The sequence below is a fragment of the Pseudopodoces humilis genome, chromosome 7 (genome assembly GCF_049639895.1).
Source record: "Pseudopodoces humilis isolate 2021_Gansu_Grassland_sample_001 chromosome 7, ASM4963989v1, whole genome shotgun sequence".
NCBI classification, from domain to species: Eukaryota; Metazoa; Chordata; class Aves; order Passeriformes; family Paridae; genus Pseudopodoces; species Pseudopodoces humilis.
Window position 1 is genome coordinate 26596891 of NC_142206.1, and position 17866 is coordinate 26614756.

At 40.2% G+C, this 17866-nt stretch overlaps 1 protein-coding gene across 1 annotated transcript; it reads right to left on the minus strand.

Moving 5' to 3' along the window:
• On the minus strand, positions 1–17515 carry LOC102109958 (cytosolic phospholipase A2 epsilon-like). Its single transcript, XM_014251874.2, has 19 exons — positions 17488–17515; positions 16549–16685; positions 15606–15737; positions 13210–13250; positions 12739–12781; positions 12341–12404; positions 10925–11091; positions 10690–10782; positions 10308–10345; positions 9010–9145; positions 7481–7617; positions 6249–6471; positions 5508–5622; positions 4372–4509; positions 3789–3896; positions 3153–3344; positions 2390–2556; positions 1354–1534; positions 1–239 (listed from the first exon to the last, which is right to left on the minus strand). Exons 1-19 carry the CDS (start codon positions 17513–17515, stop codon positions 1–3), a joined length of 2379 nt encoding a protein of 792 aa, XP_014107349.1.
• Positions 17516–17866: the final 351 nt, after the last annotated feature.

Genomic DNA, 17866 nt, shown 5'->3' on the forward strand with positions numbered 1-17866 from the left:
TTAAGAGTGTTTACTTGAATTAGGCGATGAATAGTTTTTAAGCCGCTTCTTTCGTTCCACGGCAGTTCGCAAAGCCTGGAGAATTAAGTGTTTATTATTGAGGATGTTGTAGCTGCACAGGTTAAGCAGCTTGTTGAAATTCTCTTCGCTGTAGGTAAGCAGGCCGGTGCCATAGGGAGCAGCACAGTTGGACACATCCACTGCTCCCTGCTCCATCTCCGCGGGACTGCGCTCCACATCTGAAACCAGAGCAAAGCACAGCAAAGGTATTGAGGGGGGAAACTGCAGCCAGGCAATGCAAAACACACAGTAACAGGTACAAGAAGATTAAGTATCTCCTGAAAGTGGTTCAATATTTAATTGCTGTATAGTAACTATGTCAGCTGCACTCCTAAAATCCACTAGTTTGCTGCTTGGCTACAGTCCAGACTTGGCCTGCAGAAAAACTTTCCATGCAAAAAGCTTTCCTCTCTAAATTAAGGTTTTGCATCAGAATATTTAATTTTTTTAAGATTTGGAATTTTGTATGTTTAATGTTTCAGTTGAGTTCTGAGATGACAGCTCCTTATCTACCAAGCTGGTAGAAAATTACACCAGAGGACTCCTGGATTGGGAAACCTCCCTCTCAGATTTTAGGTACATGCAGCAGAACAAATAAGATCATTAACAGCGTGAGGCCTTTTTCAATAAACTGCTTCATGGATTTTTGTTAATTTTTTGGGGAAAGCTTCCTGGATCATAGAAAATTAGAAATAAAAAAATTGGAGTTGATGCACATAAAAGTATTTGTAAACTGAAACTGAATTTGACAGGTAGGTTTTTTCCTAGTGAAACAAACATACCTCCTGTTGCTGGACTAAAGGAAACAATCTGGCAACCTTTCAAAAATTATAGGTATCAAAGCAGCTTGTTACCCTGGCAAAGCCTTTGCTTAATAAAATATTTTCAGCACTTTCTATTCCCAATTTTTTTCATGTAAAAAAAGTAATAGGGGAATTCTAGCTTTGTTAACCAAGTAAACATTAAGTAAACAGTCTTTGTGAGACTGTCAGGTGACAGCATAAGCTACCAGTGGATATAACTTAGTAGCTGTGTCCTCTTTATTATCAAAGTTACATGACCTGTTTCAAGGTGGTTTCCCTAAATGTACAGCTACTCATGCTTTTATTTTTAAACTTCTTCATCCCAACCCCTGATTAGCTGGCCAATACTATATGCATCACACCTGGACTGAGAATATAATAATTTAGCCAACTCAGAAGCTTGCCAGTGTCTTGTTTTGGAAGAGGAACAAATTAAATGCATCAATTGGATGAGACAATCTCAAAAAAATTATTACTGCTGTCAACTTACTCGGTGCCTTGTATTTTTGGAAGGTATCACACACCAGTGGAAAATAGGCCAAGATGGGTGCCTCTAAGCTGTCCTCAAACACATAGCACTCCTTCAGGTGTTCCCGGTCTTCCTGGCTCAGCTCTGTGCTGGGGAATGGGATCCCGTGCTCCAAACAGTACTCTGAGAACAGGTCCAGTGGCTGGCTCAACAGAGGGGAGAGATGCAACACAAAGAGAGCTTGAAGTAAGACCACCAAAACTCATAGTATTTTATTGTAACAGACAATCTGAGATGGATTCACATGTATATAAATAATGCACTATATATGTTTATAAACTACGCACTGGAACAAACATGCCATCTTAATTTTAATATATCTTGGGTAACAGAAATTTGGTTGATTTGCTAACACTTTATATTTTTAAAGTAAGGTTATTGTTTACTGAAATTTATGTGACATTCACATAAATTTTTGTGATTTAGTGAGCACAGTAGAGGATTTGGATAAGGAAAATTTGATTACATGCAGCTTCTCAGATCAGAGGTTCTTAAATACTTGCATTCAGTGCATCTAACTATGTCTTCATGTCCTCTTACAAATAAATTACATTAATTTCAATCATATAAGCCCCTCAAGGTTTCTTAAAATGCAGAAATTGCAACCCTGAGTAGAACTCATGCCAACACAAAGACCAAACATAAAAGCAAAACTTTTCATTTAAAAAAAATTTAAAATTATGTATTGTGTATTAATTACATTGTAGAAGTTATTTAACTATTGAGGAACCAGGACATCAGATACATAGAACAGGACATGTTCTGTATGTCTGTGTTCATATGCCTGTCCCAAAAAGACACTGAAAGCAGTTCTGATAAAGGCAGTGACATTATGGTCACAGTTGTGAATGGTACCATTGATATTATCATTTAATTTAATAAAAACCAGACCATTTTCTGAAGGGGAAAAAAAAAAAAAAAAGAAAGAGAGAAAGCTGTGGTGGTAATTCAGCTGCTGGAGTCATACAGATAAAGAATCGCTGCTTCAAAACATCACCAGAGTCTGTGATCCTCCACTGTAATTTAAATGGAGAATGACATCCACTTTTCTCTCTGGCCTCAGAATGGGTGGGCAGCTGGTGTTGATGAAGAAAGCTGTATCTATCAGCTTGAGGTAGTCACTCATGTCATTCAGCTGGTTGGGAGAAGAATCCAGCACTGTGTCTGAAAGGCCAAAACTTTTGTTATTATTTACTGCAGGGTCAAGTCCATTTTTTTCCAAATTAGCATAAAAAAGGAGGAAGAAAAGACAGTTGATGTATATTCATCTTTGACACAAAGGCCACGGTTAAGTATTTGTCTTTGACAAATTTAGATGAGCTCTAGATACCAAATTTTGGTATCTAGAGCTCAGCTCTGGAATCAGTAAGAGGGGGCAGTTCTGAGACTCAGCTTCATCCAAAGTGACAAATTGCTCTTCTTTTTCAACATTTTGAATTTGTTTATTTTTGCATTTGTGTAAATTTGTATATTTGTGTAAATTGGTGGCTATTTAACTTCCTCGGAACCTTCAAGTCACTCTTTGATGGCTTTTCCTAGGAAGATAAGAATTCAAGCAAAGCTGCTGTGCTTTCTCCAGGACAGGAACGAGACCAGGAGTAAATCATCAATGGCTTGGCAAAACCCATTCCACAAACACATTATTCAAATAATATTAATCAAAATCTGCCTTTATGATAAAACTTATCAAATATTTGTCCTCAGCAAGTATCAGCACTCAAATCTCCCTCAAAGATATCACTAAAACAATTTCCAATTACCTTTCCACATACAAAAGCTCTCATTCTCCAAATATTTGTTATTTAGCTGCAAGCCCTTGAGGAAATTATGGTAAGTTGAAACCACTGGCCGCCCGGTCATCATTTCTCGAAGAGTTTTGGAAAGGCAGCCTTTGGGAATGGATAAGCAGGTTGTCTGTTCATGAGGCTTCTTGGGCAGAGCAGGATGGTTCTCTGTAGGAAGAACAAGAAGAGGGTATGTGTCTGCATTTGGTCAGGGTGTTTCTCTGATAATAATAACACCCAAAGCACCGTGGCTCCCAGCCCCATCTGTGACCGAGGGCAAATGTGGGCACACATCTGGGCAGTGGGTCTCAGTGTCACACCACCACCTTGTTCTTCCCTGTCTGGCCTCTCCCTCCCCAAAGGGCTCTGGCAACCCTCTCGTGACTGACAAAACTCCCCAGGGATGTTGCACACAGCGAGCAGCACAATGTTTTTTCCTGTTTTACAGCACAGCTGTTGGCCTCCTGTTTTTCCTTCATGCCCAAGGGATTGGTGTCCTATAAGCCAGAAATAGGACACAAAAACAAACCCTTTACCAAATGTCAGGTTTCACATTTCAGAGAGGTGTGACTGAAATGTAGATGCAAGAGAAAAGTAATCTAAAGAACTAACCAATGTCATGCTCAGTGTCTCGAGTCCATCTGTGCCAGAAGTGTTCTGAATGACCTGAGAGGTAGACAGCATCCATAAAACTCTGGGAAAATATATTGCTCCATGTGCCTTGAAAGTTTAAAAAAAAAAAAAGGCAACACACTTAGTATTAGTTTGAATTTCTAGAGCACAGCTATGGCAACACACCTGAATCCACTCTCTGTTTCAGTTATGAAATACTATGAATTTTCCTATAAATATCAAATGCCACGCCGTTCCACACAATGTCTGGCTTACGACCAGGCCATTTTCAAAACTTGGCTGTCTATAAATTCACTCCAGGCCGTGAGTTTAGATACTTCAGATGATCAGTTTGTGTGTGTGTGTGCACATGCGTGTGTTCTGTTTAGCTCATTCAGCAAGACATTCAGCAAATTAGTCACATTTGTCTCAAAAATTAGTTTCCTCTTTCATCACTTTTGGCTGGTTCCTTTGAGACTGAAATTGCATCAGATACATTCTCTGGTGTACTACTATTGCAACTTGCAGAACACCTCTGTGTAGCCAGCTCTGAAGGTGATGTTTTCTTGAGACAGTAAATTACCTTCCAAGAAGCAGATGTGGGATTCCGGGATCTTCTTCATCCGGCGACCCATGAAGAACTCACTGCCAAAATCCTCTGAACGAACAAAGGCCCCATATTTCAGGAGACCCACCTCGTAAGGTGTGAATTCCACCCACTCTGCAAATAAGACATCAAACTGGGTTTATTGCAGCCACCTGAACACGTGTAAAAATCAGCTTAGACAATCAGAAGCTGCAAGGAGCACAAGGCCTGTAGCTGCACCGTGGTGGTGACAGACAGTTCAAACCACCATGTTTTGAAACAAGCAGATGCCCTTCAACATACATGAATGCAAAAGCTAAATTCATCTCCTCTGCCAAAATCAATTCAGTTTGGGATTCAGGTCCATTTCTGCACTAAGAAGCAAGACCTGGGGCTCAAAGTCCACTGATTGCTAAGGCCCTGCACACAATGTGGCATTCTGAGTTCCTCTGAGTAAGCTATGACACCAGCTACCATTCATTCTTAAGACTCTTTATAATCACTGCCTTGAAGTGACTCTGACCAAACCCCCTCCCCACACAGAAACCTTGGCTGGGTGCACTGGGACTGCAGCTGTGCCTAGGAGCAGATGCCCAGGCTCAGCTGCAGGACTTCCTACTTACTTTGGGCTGGAAACAGTATGGGAATAGTGGTCAGGATCACTGATCAGGGCACAGAGCCCTGCCCCTCCTCAGATCCCTCTCTGGCCGCTGGGAGCTGACTCCTGCTCTCACCCCTTTCCACGTTTTCCTTTCTCTTCCCTTCCTTGCCCTCCTCCCCACTCTTCATAGCTCTCCTGGACTAGTGCTGCCTCAGCAGAAGACCCAGCAGCTGAAAGGGGCTGTGGGGGCAGGTGGGGACAAGAGAGAAAAGAGCAGCAGTGGTGGCTCTCAAGGCTGCCAGAAAAAGGCACCTCCATCCCCACACTGAGCAGCATTGACAGCACAGGTGTCTCCCTTCCATACTGTTAGGATGCATGTTTTTCATCCAAACAAAAAACAGATGTGAACACAGGGGAAAGGAAATTATTTAAAAGATTTACTGGCCTGGACTTACAGTAAAAAGTTTGGGCATTCAATCAGCCTTAAAAGGAAATTCTTCAGAGTTATAAGAGGGTGTAGGATAATCTGTACCTTTAAAATCCAAAGTGCTGAAGTCATCCTTGACATTGAGGGACAGGTATATGGGGAGTGGATTCTGCCCCCGATTTACTGCTAGCTGCTGATCTGAGAGTTTGTGAGTACTTTCCTGTTTGCAAAGAGCAAAAGTCATTGTAAGAAGATGATGCATGGACTAACTACAGTATCAAAGCATGAACTATCAATGAAGTATCTGCCAAACCTCAGCAGGTTTTGTTCTTTGTATTTTAGCTCTCTGGCCACACAAGTGTGTTGATGTGTTATCTGCCATGAGCCTTTGCCAAGGCATTGTGCTTGTGGGAGTTTTGGCAAGGGGAACAGTGCAAAAATGCGAGAAACATGTCTGTGCAGTCAATGGGATATGACTTGCTGTAAGGAAAGAAAGATATTTAGTCAGCCTGGACCATTTCCTTCAATATAGCTTATGGGTATGCATTGCTATGCCTGAACTTAGCTCTGTCAGAGCCTTCTCTCCTCTGTATGTTACTAGAATGATTGCCTGACCCAAAATTAAAAATGGAAAATCAGTTTCCTTAATATCTTGAATTTTTACATGCTCAGACATCTCCTCTAGATGCTCGTATTTTAGGGTTACTTTGTTACTTTTATTCTAAAAAGCCAAAGAATAAGTCCTTCAGGTGTTTTGAGAGCCTTTTCTGTAACTGAATCCATGACCTTAGGCATGAGAAGTTAGAAATCCTCTGAAATAAGAGGGAGAGAAAGAATATCAAGTACCTGATGATGTAGCATACAATCAATGAAGAGTCCCCATAAATCTGTAAAGGACACCTTGTGCCCCTCTTGCTTTCTCTCACAAAGCTTATTTTCATAGTATTTCATATGATCCAAAGAGAAACAGTGCAGCTTGCTCTTGATCACGTGTTTCCTGATACCATCTACTGGCCCACTGAGATCCTTTTGTGACCAATTTGCATCTTCATATAACTTTGACATGGTCCTGGATAAAAGAAAGGTACTGTGGTTCATCACAGGGTACATGATAATTAATTTGGCTTATAACACATGTGTGGTTTTTTTCAGGCTACACAAGGTTCTTGCCCTCCAACTTTTACTTGGAAGAGCATTTCAAAGCTGAGGTAGAATTTACACTGCATAACGATTTTTTAATTTTTTTTTTTTTTGCTACACAAATACATTCAAAATCATCCCATCTTGTTTGTTTTTCAGAATCAAAAAAGTAATAAAGAAACACTGATAACTTAACTCAGGCTTATGTTAGAATCACCCTTGGGTTGCCCAAGCCACATCTTCTGTCTGAGGCCAGTTCCCTCAGGTGGGTCATACCCTGTGTGAAATGTTAAGCTGGAGTTTAGCAGCGACTCTTGCTCTGGCAAGTGCGAGAGCCCCTTCTTGGGCGTGCAGTAGGTGGGTCACCTCAGACTCCTGGCACTCCTAAGGGCAGGCTTGAGCTGCCAGTTCCCTGAGCTCCAGCAGATTCCAGTCATCCCCTCTCATCCCCACCCCACTTGTTCTGTCTCTCTTACTTTTAGAGCAGCCTTTCAGAGGCAAAATGTTTTAAATCCCTCAACTCCTCCTAGTCTGTTCAAGGCAGTCACCACTGAGTGCATGAATGACACTCTGTGTTTTCTTAGGGCTGTTCTTTTAAAGTCTGCTTTTTGGAGAGGAGTAAGAGTCGACCCAAACAAATATTACAAAAGGAATTCGGAAGTGTTGCATGCAACAACATAAGTTACAGGCAAACCTTCCCAGCTTGTGCTCTTTTGTTTTTGTTTCTGTAAACACTTCAGTGCAGTTACAAAAATACTGTAATCCTCATTAGATTTGTTCCTTGTAGGAGGACAGCGCTGAGTGGTCCTGTGAAACAAGTGCCAAAAGGAAGCCAAGTGCCAGCATCAACCCGAGTAAAGTCATCAGTAAAGCAAAATTGTTCACCAGGCTATCACTTTGCTAACACAAACGGCGAGTACAAGCCCAGATCTCCTTACCATGTCGTGGCAGATAAACCACTGATGTATGACACACAGTCCAGAACACCCAGCTGCTGGAGAGCCAGAAGACTGCCAAACATAGCTGTCATGGACCGCACTCCCCCTGCTGCAGTCACGACTGCCACCACTGGCACCTGCTCAACACACAAAGAAAGGCACAGAGCCACTCACCATCGCCAGGTGAAACACAGGAATGACAGCCATGCAGAAAAATGTAACAGCAACACCTAATTCAGGTAGGTTTTGATTAATTCACCCTCTTCAATGCCTAGCTGAAGAGTGTTTGAGTTGTGTAAACTTTGGTGGAATTCAGTGTATGCTGAAAGCATTTTCCTCATCAGTGATGCTTTGGAAAGTCAGGAGATGAAAGTACAGTTCTTGTATAGGAAAATATACTTTCAGATTTTCTCAATGTATTTAATTTTTCCTCAGCTTTTTCCCTCAAAACACCCTTTAAAACTCTGAGTATAACTAAGGTCAGAAGAGAAGCACAAAACCTGCCTGCATCACTTTCTTCTTCCTCTACATGTATATACAACACTTGCTATTCTCCAGGCAGGTAGTGCCCAGCTTTATAGATTTATTTTAACACCCTCTTTCCAACCCAGATTACCTCTACCTTCCCTGATATCAGTGCTACATGCAATTTAGTTTTACTTTCTTCAGAGATGCATTAATCCTGCTATCCATCCTCCCTTTTCTGTATAGTAAAAACTGATACAACAAATATTCAGTTTTAGGAACATATGATGCCATTACCTTTAATCTTGTCTTCACTGTATTTTACCATCCACTTGTGGGTTTGGGGGTTTTTTTTATTAATTCAGCTCAAACTCCTTTTTATTCTCATTTAATAATAACAAGTCCTATTATATCTGTTATTTAATTTCGTGAGCACTTTAACTTGGTTGAAAAATGCTGTCCTGCACACATAATAGAGGGTTGGGGGTGCTGGGAACTGAGCAGAGCAGTGGAGGAAACACCCCACAGGCACATTGTCCCAGAGTCTTGCTCCAAGCACCACAGCCCCACAACAGATTATTGTCCTCCAGTAACAGTGCAGCTACCTCTGAGTTCAGGGATCCCCAAGGGAGGAGCAAGCTAGAGGTAATACCAAAAAACACTCAAGACAGATGCTACTGTATACCAGTGTGCTATGGGAGAGTTGCAGCCCTCCCTGTGAGCCTTGTGGCAGCAGAGAAGAGGAGAAATGGCCTCAGCCTAAGCAATCAGATTTCACCAGGCTTGGTTATACACACCAGCATGCCAGCAAATACAGCCTTTGGGTGCCCCTGAGAGAGCACAGAGGTTGGCAGAGAATAAAGGAGCTATAACCGACCTCCTGACAGTTCCCCTTTCATCCTCTGAGCCAAAAACTTGGATATGGTCTTAGGCGCAAGTGATAATCTGGCTATGCCATTTAGTCTATGTGGAGGAGCAATATGGGAAGTCATGCAAGTACATCACATCCACCCTCTCAAAGCGGGTCATCTTACTTCAAGCTCCCAAGATGCTGTCCCACATACCTCATCCTCCTGCAGGTCTTCATCTAGATGAAGAACATTTTTCAGAGCAGCAGCAACCACCTTCTTCCTTTTACAGATGAAATCCTGCTCCTCCGCGCACAGATCAAACCCCAACCGCAAATCTAAATTCTCACAACTAGAAAATATGAACAGTATTGTTATCTGTAGCCCTTTCAGCTGGAGACATTCATTAAAACCAACAACAATAAACCAGTTTAAAGAAATTATACTTCCACATACATGAAAGTCCCCCTACAGAAATGAAAGCAGGTATATCCTCTATATAGGATATCCTGTATTGTACATTTGTGCCTTCCTGTGGATATTTTGGACCAGAATTATGTCCTGAACAATTACACACAACCATAAGGAATTTAAATAAATAAAATATTCTGCTTATTTAAAACAAGGAAACAAACTGGATTCAAGCTGTTTCACGCTGAACCCTGGTATTTGGACATCCCTTCACATTTTCTTGCTATGTGTTTCCTGAAGCACAAAGAGGGCCTAAGCAGCTATTTAAACTTAACACACTGTAGTTAAAAGAACCCTAATACCAAGTTAGGCTTATGTCTACAAAGAATTTGTGCTCTATTCAGAGTCAGAAGATGTCTCTTAAATTTATCCCTTCTGTACATTATCACAAATATCATGTACCTGACTCATTCTATAACCTCTATTTTCACAGGGTTCCAGTTTCAGAGTTTTTTTTCAGGGGGAAAAAAACCCAAAAAAACAAACAAAAACCTCTCAGTCTCTTCTCTGAATATTTTTCAATAAAATCCTCTGATTTATCATTCACCTGCAACTAAGGCTTGCAATGGAGCTAACTCATCAACAGGGGGTAATGTTGCCCTTCAGAAAATCTCAGCAAGCCAGTCACTAAATAAATTACTGTCCATGTGTTTCATTGAAAAAATTACATGTAGAGGTCTTGTGGATATATAAAGACAGAAGCTAGACACATTAGAAATCTGGTACACATAAATATGCACATATTATAGATAAAGGTTACAAGACAGAGAGATGTTTAGGTACCAAAATTACAAAGCATCAACATTAGGAAACGCATTGTGATGGTTTATACCCCATAACTAGCCACCACCTATCCTATTCTAAATTCTTACCAACAAATTTAAAAGCTTTAAAAGCATTTTATTAATCATTCCCCATATTTTAGTCATCTTTATTTCCTGTTTTGAAATTAACTGCTTTAAGATGTAGCTTCCTTTCATCTAACAATGATACTATGAAAGGAGATGGCCTAAGTAATCATTCAAAAGCAATAAAAGATTTACCTATTTTCCTCATTCACAGAGACCTCATAAGATTCCCCCTGAAAATGAAATGCACCATAAATTTTAAATAGAATTGAAATTTTGTAAAAGCAGGTTTTACAGTATTAGCAATTATTCACAGATAAAGTCTAATGATAAATTTTTGGTCTCTTCTCTGGCCTTCAGCACACAATCATCATCCCACTTTTAAACTACTTTTAAAGCAGCCAGAAATTCTGGATATCCTATTTTCCCCCAAAATCATAGCTATATTTCTAAGTGTATGCAGAGCTAAGCCTACAAATAACTCTCTAATTCATTTTTAGTAATAAAATTATTATGTGACCAGATATCACAGTTTACCTTGTTGAAAAAATTCCAAATACTGTCAAAGGATACTCACTCTCATCACTGTCACTTTCTTTCCCAAGTCCAGAGAATGGAGAGGCACAGCCAGGGGACTACTTACGTCCATTTCCTTCCTACCTGAGCCAGGCTGATTTAAAGAGGGGGAAAAATGTTATAAGGACAATATTATTTATAAACCCTAGACACAGAAATACCAGACAAGGGTTAACTCATGATTCTTCTCCCAAAATTTTGGTTAGGTGTTATCACCACCCATAAGCAAAACATACACAACAGAAAAAACGCTCCTTTGGTAGAGTCATGAGCAGTCTGGGTTGACTGTGTTTGATGTAGTGGAACCTGGTGGTTTCACTGCTTCCTGGCCTGGATTGAGGCCCTATGGAAATTTCTTGAGTTTCTTCATAGGATCCTTTCATTGTGAATGTGAAATCTCTCCCTAAGAACAAGAAGCAAAGCACAGAGAGATGTTAACTGCTCCCAGTCCTGAAATCAGCAAATAAAAGTGCCCCAAGTGACATTTCAGCCTTAGTGCTGCAGGCTTAACTAAGGTTAATTTGGACCACAATGTTTTCCTCGCCCTGTGACCGGTGTGCAGCACCTGGCCCTTTGAGTTCCCCTGGACTGCAGGGAACTGACCAGAACTGACCAGCTCTCAAGTTTGCAGTACTCAGAGAACTGATCCCAAAAGCTGATGGCAGAGTGGGGGCTGACATCCCTGACTCCTCGAGGCCCAGCCCTCAATCCACTGAGAAATGCAAAGGCATCTGTTGTATTTCACCAGCCTTGAGGGGAATTTTTAGCAGGCACCTTTGTACATAATTCTTTGTATGAAAGCATGTGTGAATTTATTTGAATACTCCATATCAGGTAAAGTATGAATGTTACCATCCTACATTCATAATTAAGTTACTTATTGTTCTGCTTATAGTAAATCCCATTGAGTTGCTTTGTAAATGCAAAATTACAGGATGATTAAGTGCTGCTGAAACCTTTAGACAAATGATCAAGTTTGGCAAGAGGGCCCACTCGGAAACTCACAAATTCACTGTGAGGATCTTCACTCCTGGCTCCCTTTCCTTTGCCCTCTTTATCCTTTGGCATCCCTGGTCTCCACATAAATAATTCTAGATTGATTCTAATATGATTTTTCTTTGCATGTTTCATGCATCTAGTAATAGAGTGAACCCTGCCATCAAACTTTGTTGCACTTTTACAAATTAATGTTAAATCTACTTTTGCTGATACCTTTGCCAGTGATCCTTTAAGTGACCTAAACCATTTGTGACACCCTGCCCAGTGACAAGTGACAGTGTGTGTGACACTTGTGGATTCCTCTAGCAGCATTCACATCCCTTGAGCTTTCACTGAAGTCTTTCTCCTCCTGAGAGTTGTGTCTCCCTTCTCTTACTTTGTGTTTTCACCAGAAAACAGAGATAAAGGTATTTTGGTTCCATCACACCACAGTCATGTTTGCAAGTGTCCCAGCCACCTCCACAGTTTCCCTTAAGCTACACAGTCACACCTTCTTCTGAGGATTCTCACTAATAGCAAGTAGGTAATTCAGGAAATACCCAAGCAGCCCTGATGCAAACAGAGACTGAAACAGACCAAATCTTTATCTAGATTCAGCTGCATTTCCCATAGCACAAAGAGCAGTAACAAACAATTTAAATCAGCAACCTCACTTTTGTAAGAACTCTTCATTTTTGTTTCATTCACATGTACTTCCAAACAAGAAACTTCACGAGACTGGAAGAGAAAAGCAATAAAACCACTGGTCACAGAAACAGTTCAGGATTCTCACTGAGGTTCTAGGGGTCCTGTAGAAACACAATGCTTGACCATGGTGGCCTGTGGATGTGAAGAATTTGTAGAAACTGAGTATCTTGTATAAATTTTGCAAGCAGTACCATGGTTAAGGAAGCCAAAATAACTGGGGATCTGTCATCACATTTAAATACCATTCAGACCCCAACAATTAACACAAGAAATTTTTCTATCTTCCAACCACATCCTTCAGTTCTGCCCTACCATAAGATTAAAAAAAATTAAAAAAAAATTTAAAAAAAAATATAATAATTACCACTAGTACACCATTAGTAATTATCTTCTCAGATACTCCTGGTCTGAAAAGCAAAACCAAAAAGGTTTATTTAAAAGTGGATATTTAAGCAATAAAATTTCAAAAGCAAATAGTTCCCTGAGATCAGTTTTTCTAGCTGGCAAATACCATAAGCACTTCTGTCTCTCCCCTCTGTCTTTCAGCCTCTGCCAGATCACATCCCATGCCCTCTCAAGGATGCTCTTCTTTCTTATCTCTCCTGATGAGTATCATCTCTCCTTAGGCTGAATCACAAAATAAACACCCATTTTCAGCTTTAAACAGTAAGTGAGACTGTCACTCAAATTCAGGAGAGAAAAGCAGCAATGGGGAGGATGCTGAGATGGGGTGTCTGATCACAGGTCTGTGGAGTCAGTTCCTCAATGCTGCATTACCACTCTCTAAAATGAAGTTTTCTGATGACAAACTCTACAACATTTAGGTTTTACTTACATATTTTCCAGTAGGAATTCCACTTCTAGTTCTTCCTGATTCTGAAAATAGGACCTTTTTTTTAATTTATGAATGAAAAAATATTTTCCTCTGATACAACTCTGACAATTTGTTTATAACTCTCTCTCTATATTTCCACACCCTCTACATCATAATATGAATGGATACAGTTTTCTGTGGCCACACTTTGATTTCACCTTTCCACTGCTCTACTGCTTACAAACCAGCCGTCCCATCAAGAGAAAGAAAAGATTAAGTATCATAGAATAGGGAGCAAGGGTCCTATTATTAAATTATTAATTCATTCATTCATCAGAAGAGAGAAGACTGAAGCTGTGAAGGGGAATCAGGGAAAGAGCTCAGGAGAGATAAATCAAAAGGAAAGGAGACAGCAAAAGTATAAGAATCAAACAGCAACAGAATAGCATCATGATAGCTGCATCTGTGGCATATAACGCAGAAGCAAGTGGTTCTGCTTGCTAATTTCTCCCAAAGTCTCCAATTTTGTGAGAATTACAGTGTCTGCAAGTTTGTAACAGAAGGCTGAAGCACAGATTTTAGAAAGCAGTCACCTTACGCCGATGCAAGACAGACCATAGCAAATACCTGACTGTGCCCAGACTGTAAAATCCAAGGTAACTGATGGTCTGTTACAACTTTGCCCAAAGAACAGCAGAAACAAGATTCAGAAGAACCTGGCTCATAGCATCTGCCTAATTGTGCTTGCCTTACGCTCCCATCCTTCTTGTGCCAATTTACACTCACACATGTTATGTTTCTATTAAGTCCCACTCAAATATTTGTGGGTGAAAAACCCAGAGCACAGCAATGGAAATACCTGTTAGGCCACAGAGAGCAAGAGGCACAGCAAAGTCACCCTGCTGCTCTGGCATTACCCATGTGACCAGCTCAGCTCTCCTTCTGAGATACCTTGGTAGATGGAAGAAATCATTAAGGGCAGAGGTGGCACTACAGCCACCTTGTTATTCTTGTTATTAAGAATGCCTGTTGCATTACTAAGTCACTTTCAAAAAAATAAAATAACCCAAAGTCCTCTAAATATTCATATACACACTGTAATCTGTGATGCCTCTTGGGTGTCTGATCCATCAGGAACCAAAGAAGGCCAGCTTGACCGGGATGTTCCTGAGACAGCTCACCTGCTCTGACCTCCACCACTTCCACCTTGCTAATGGGCTAAGACAGCTCTGCACACGCCTCAGAGCAAACTCAGGGCTTGAATCACACCTGGAATTATCTCTGTCACATGAGGCTTTTTCTGAGGAAGGCTGAACAGGTTTAGTAAGCAGTCCTCAGCAAGGATTGGTCTTCTAAAAGATGACCACTTCTAAAAGAGTAATTAATAAACACTCTCCAAAGCAATAGCAATATAAAACACAGGCAAGAGTGCTTTCTTTCCAAAGAGCCTGGCTGACACAATGGATTAGAAATAAACGGAACACAACAGTTCCTGGGAACCGTAAGCTGAAGCCCTTGGCAGAAGTGTGAAAAAGCCCTGAAGTTGTTACTACACGCACCAAACAGAAGTGTTACATTGTGCAGAAAGTAATCTGAGTACATATTCTGCTCTCTTTGAAGATTAATGTGATTTCTCCACCTTTCCTCTCAGCAACTTCATCTACTCAGTGTTTCATAAGATACTCCTTATGTCCCCTTTAATACAACCAAACACAATATTTTTTGAGACACATGCAACAAATAAAACTATTAGGTCATACACTCACTTAGAAGAAAAAATAAAGTGCTGATGATATTCTCATTCATCAAGGCCTGCCCCTTCTATGCTGGCTAAGCCCCTCTAAAATAAGCTTTTAACCATGTAATAAAGGAGCATAAGCAGACTTGCTGAGACTTTTTTTCTTAAAGTTGTTTAGTAGAGGAGGAAAAAACTGTAAGAGATTATTACAAGGATGAAATGCTTCATTTAGCAAGCACAATATCTGAAAGAACTGCCCAAAATCCCAGGAGAAGCTGAGAGGAGGTAGCCCTAGTGAGCTCCTGGCCAAAGGGTAAGGGCAACTGCCTGGAAAGGGGGACAGGTTTGTTCCCATCCCTGCTCCGTCCATCTCTTACAACAAGACCCCCTAAACATCAGCTTCTTCATTTTTGACTCTTTTTCTCACTGATTTTTCAAAACATATTTTTGAAATTAGAAAAAAACAAACAAATTAGGAATACAAAAAGTGTTTTGCATCTTATTCCAGTCACAACAGGGGAGGTTTGTGACCCCCACTCCTAAAACCCAAGCATTCAACCTTTTTAGTAACATCCTTTTTAATAAAGTCTTTGTGTGTGAGAACCAATTTAATGTTCAACAGAGGCAGTAACTTGAGACAAACTTCTAATCAAGAGTATTATTTTCTCTAGCCACTCACCTCTGGATTCAACTCAAAATTCAGGCGAGCTTTTTCTCCAGGCTGGATTTTAGCCACATCAAAGCGAACAGTCATAAGACAGTCATCTGGTGTAAAAGTATCCTCATCACAGACTGTCAGCTCCAGGATGTTCTGAGGAGACAGGCAGAGAAGGATGTAAATAACATTAATTTACAAAAAACAATAAATCTGGGACTACTGAGCCCAAAAGGAATGTTCAGCAGAGCCAGCATTCAGCCTCATGTTCACGTGGGCAGACTCCTGTGACAGCATGGAGCTTTGCTCACAGCCCAGGTGGCTCAGACAGCAGAGTCAGGGACTAACCTTAGAAGAGGTAAATCATCAGATTTGGCAATCAAAAAGAGATCCAAAAGAAGAGGAAACATAAGTGATAAATATGACGGTAACATGCACCAGACAGAGCAGAGGTTACATACACTATTCCTCAGATCGTTTGTGGATTCAAAATTACTACCTTGAGAAATTCTGGCATTTCATCAGAAAGTAATAACAAAGGGGAAATTCTCAGCCCTTTAAAATGGAAGTTAAAGCACACTATCAAACTTTTAACAGGATTTGAATTACAGCAATTCCCCTGGTAGCTCCTCAGGGCTCAGGCCACCCTTAGAAGCATGAGAAGATGCAGCACTAGTCAACGATGAGAAACTGATACAGTTTGGACTTTGTATCACTTTCACTCTGCTCACCTATTTCTGCTAACTCTGTAAACACTTTAATAGTTTTTTACAACTGTTCTGGGACACACAGAAGCATTCAGCGTTATTCCAGATATTCCACAACCTTCTAGTCTTAAACTACTTCTTTCAGTCAGGTTAACTGGGTTCAAGATCCATGTGAGCCTCAAGCCTCTCAAAAAGAGTCTGCCCACAGCAGGTGAAGATGCCCCCTTTAGAAAACCCCTGCTCACTGTCACAGATCCCACCTTTACTTCACTCTGTAGGATGAAGTGGAAAGTTTCATTCCAGATGGGATTTCTGCAGTTGTGTACAGTTCTTGTCCGGGCTTCCTGACATGAAGCTGTTGGCAGCCACAGCTTGACATAACAATCAGTTTGGCTCCCTGTGTTAATAACAAGTTGCATAATTAGTACAGGAGTACTTTGTTATTATTCCATTTGTCCAGTCAGGGAAAGAAAATATTAACCTCTGAGGAGTCCTAGATATTTCATTAGACCCGAAGGAAAATATTCTGGGTTTAGTGTTATTTAACTTTTCTATTTAGATTCACGTCAGTTTCAAACCATGTCAATTTTAAACCACTAATTCAATATGATAACAAAAGCCAAAGTATTTTATTTCAACAGTTTTGAACTAAGTACTCTCTTGTGATTTTTTTTAACTCCTATTTTCCAATATTTGCCAGTTTCCAAAAAACTCATATACAACATCTCTTCTTGAAATGACACTTTTTAAAATTAAATGTAAACTTTAGTTTGAGGGATTTTCATCTATTTGTAAAGCACAAGTCATCTACACCGACATAACAGTGAAGACACAAACACAGCAACATCCAAAGCAACTTCTGATTTTTCCTGTATCTTTCACAAAGAGGTTCTTTTCAAAAGGGAATTGGGCAACCTGGAAAAACAGGCACTGAAGAGTTACGAGAAAGGGAAATACCACAGAGCAGCTGATAAAGGGAAGAACAACTTCTTCTCCAATACAGAATTTCTAGTCTATTTCCTTTCTGGCTTTAAGTGTTTTCTAAATTATTTTGAATTTAAATGATAATAAATACAAGTTCTTCACCTAAACCCCTCTGAAATATTATTGTAATTTAAGCAACAGGTGTACAAGAGCATGAAAATCAGGTGACAGTAGTTTTCTTGCTAAGCTGTAAGTACTCCATCAGTGATACTTACACAGATCTGCTTTGCGGAGATTTCTCATGCCTACAATTCTTACAGAAAGCCAGCACAACTGAGGCACTTCTGGCTGCAGAACAGTGGGAAAGATATCTTAATTATTAACAATTAACTCAGATATAAATAACATAGCTTATCTTATAACACCACAAAGTCCATTCTGTCATTATAATGCAGTGCATTTCATTTTAACTATTTGAGACATTTTCTGAGAAGAAATACTTTCTTGTGATTTGACTTTGACTAAAGATAACCTGTCTTTCATAGCTAGGGTCTACATTAATCAAAATGAAACTTCATTAACACAGCAAGCAGAACTGATGCAGGTTTTTTTTAAAAGAACCAGAACTGAAAAAAGCAGGAATCACTAAAGCTC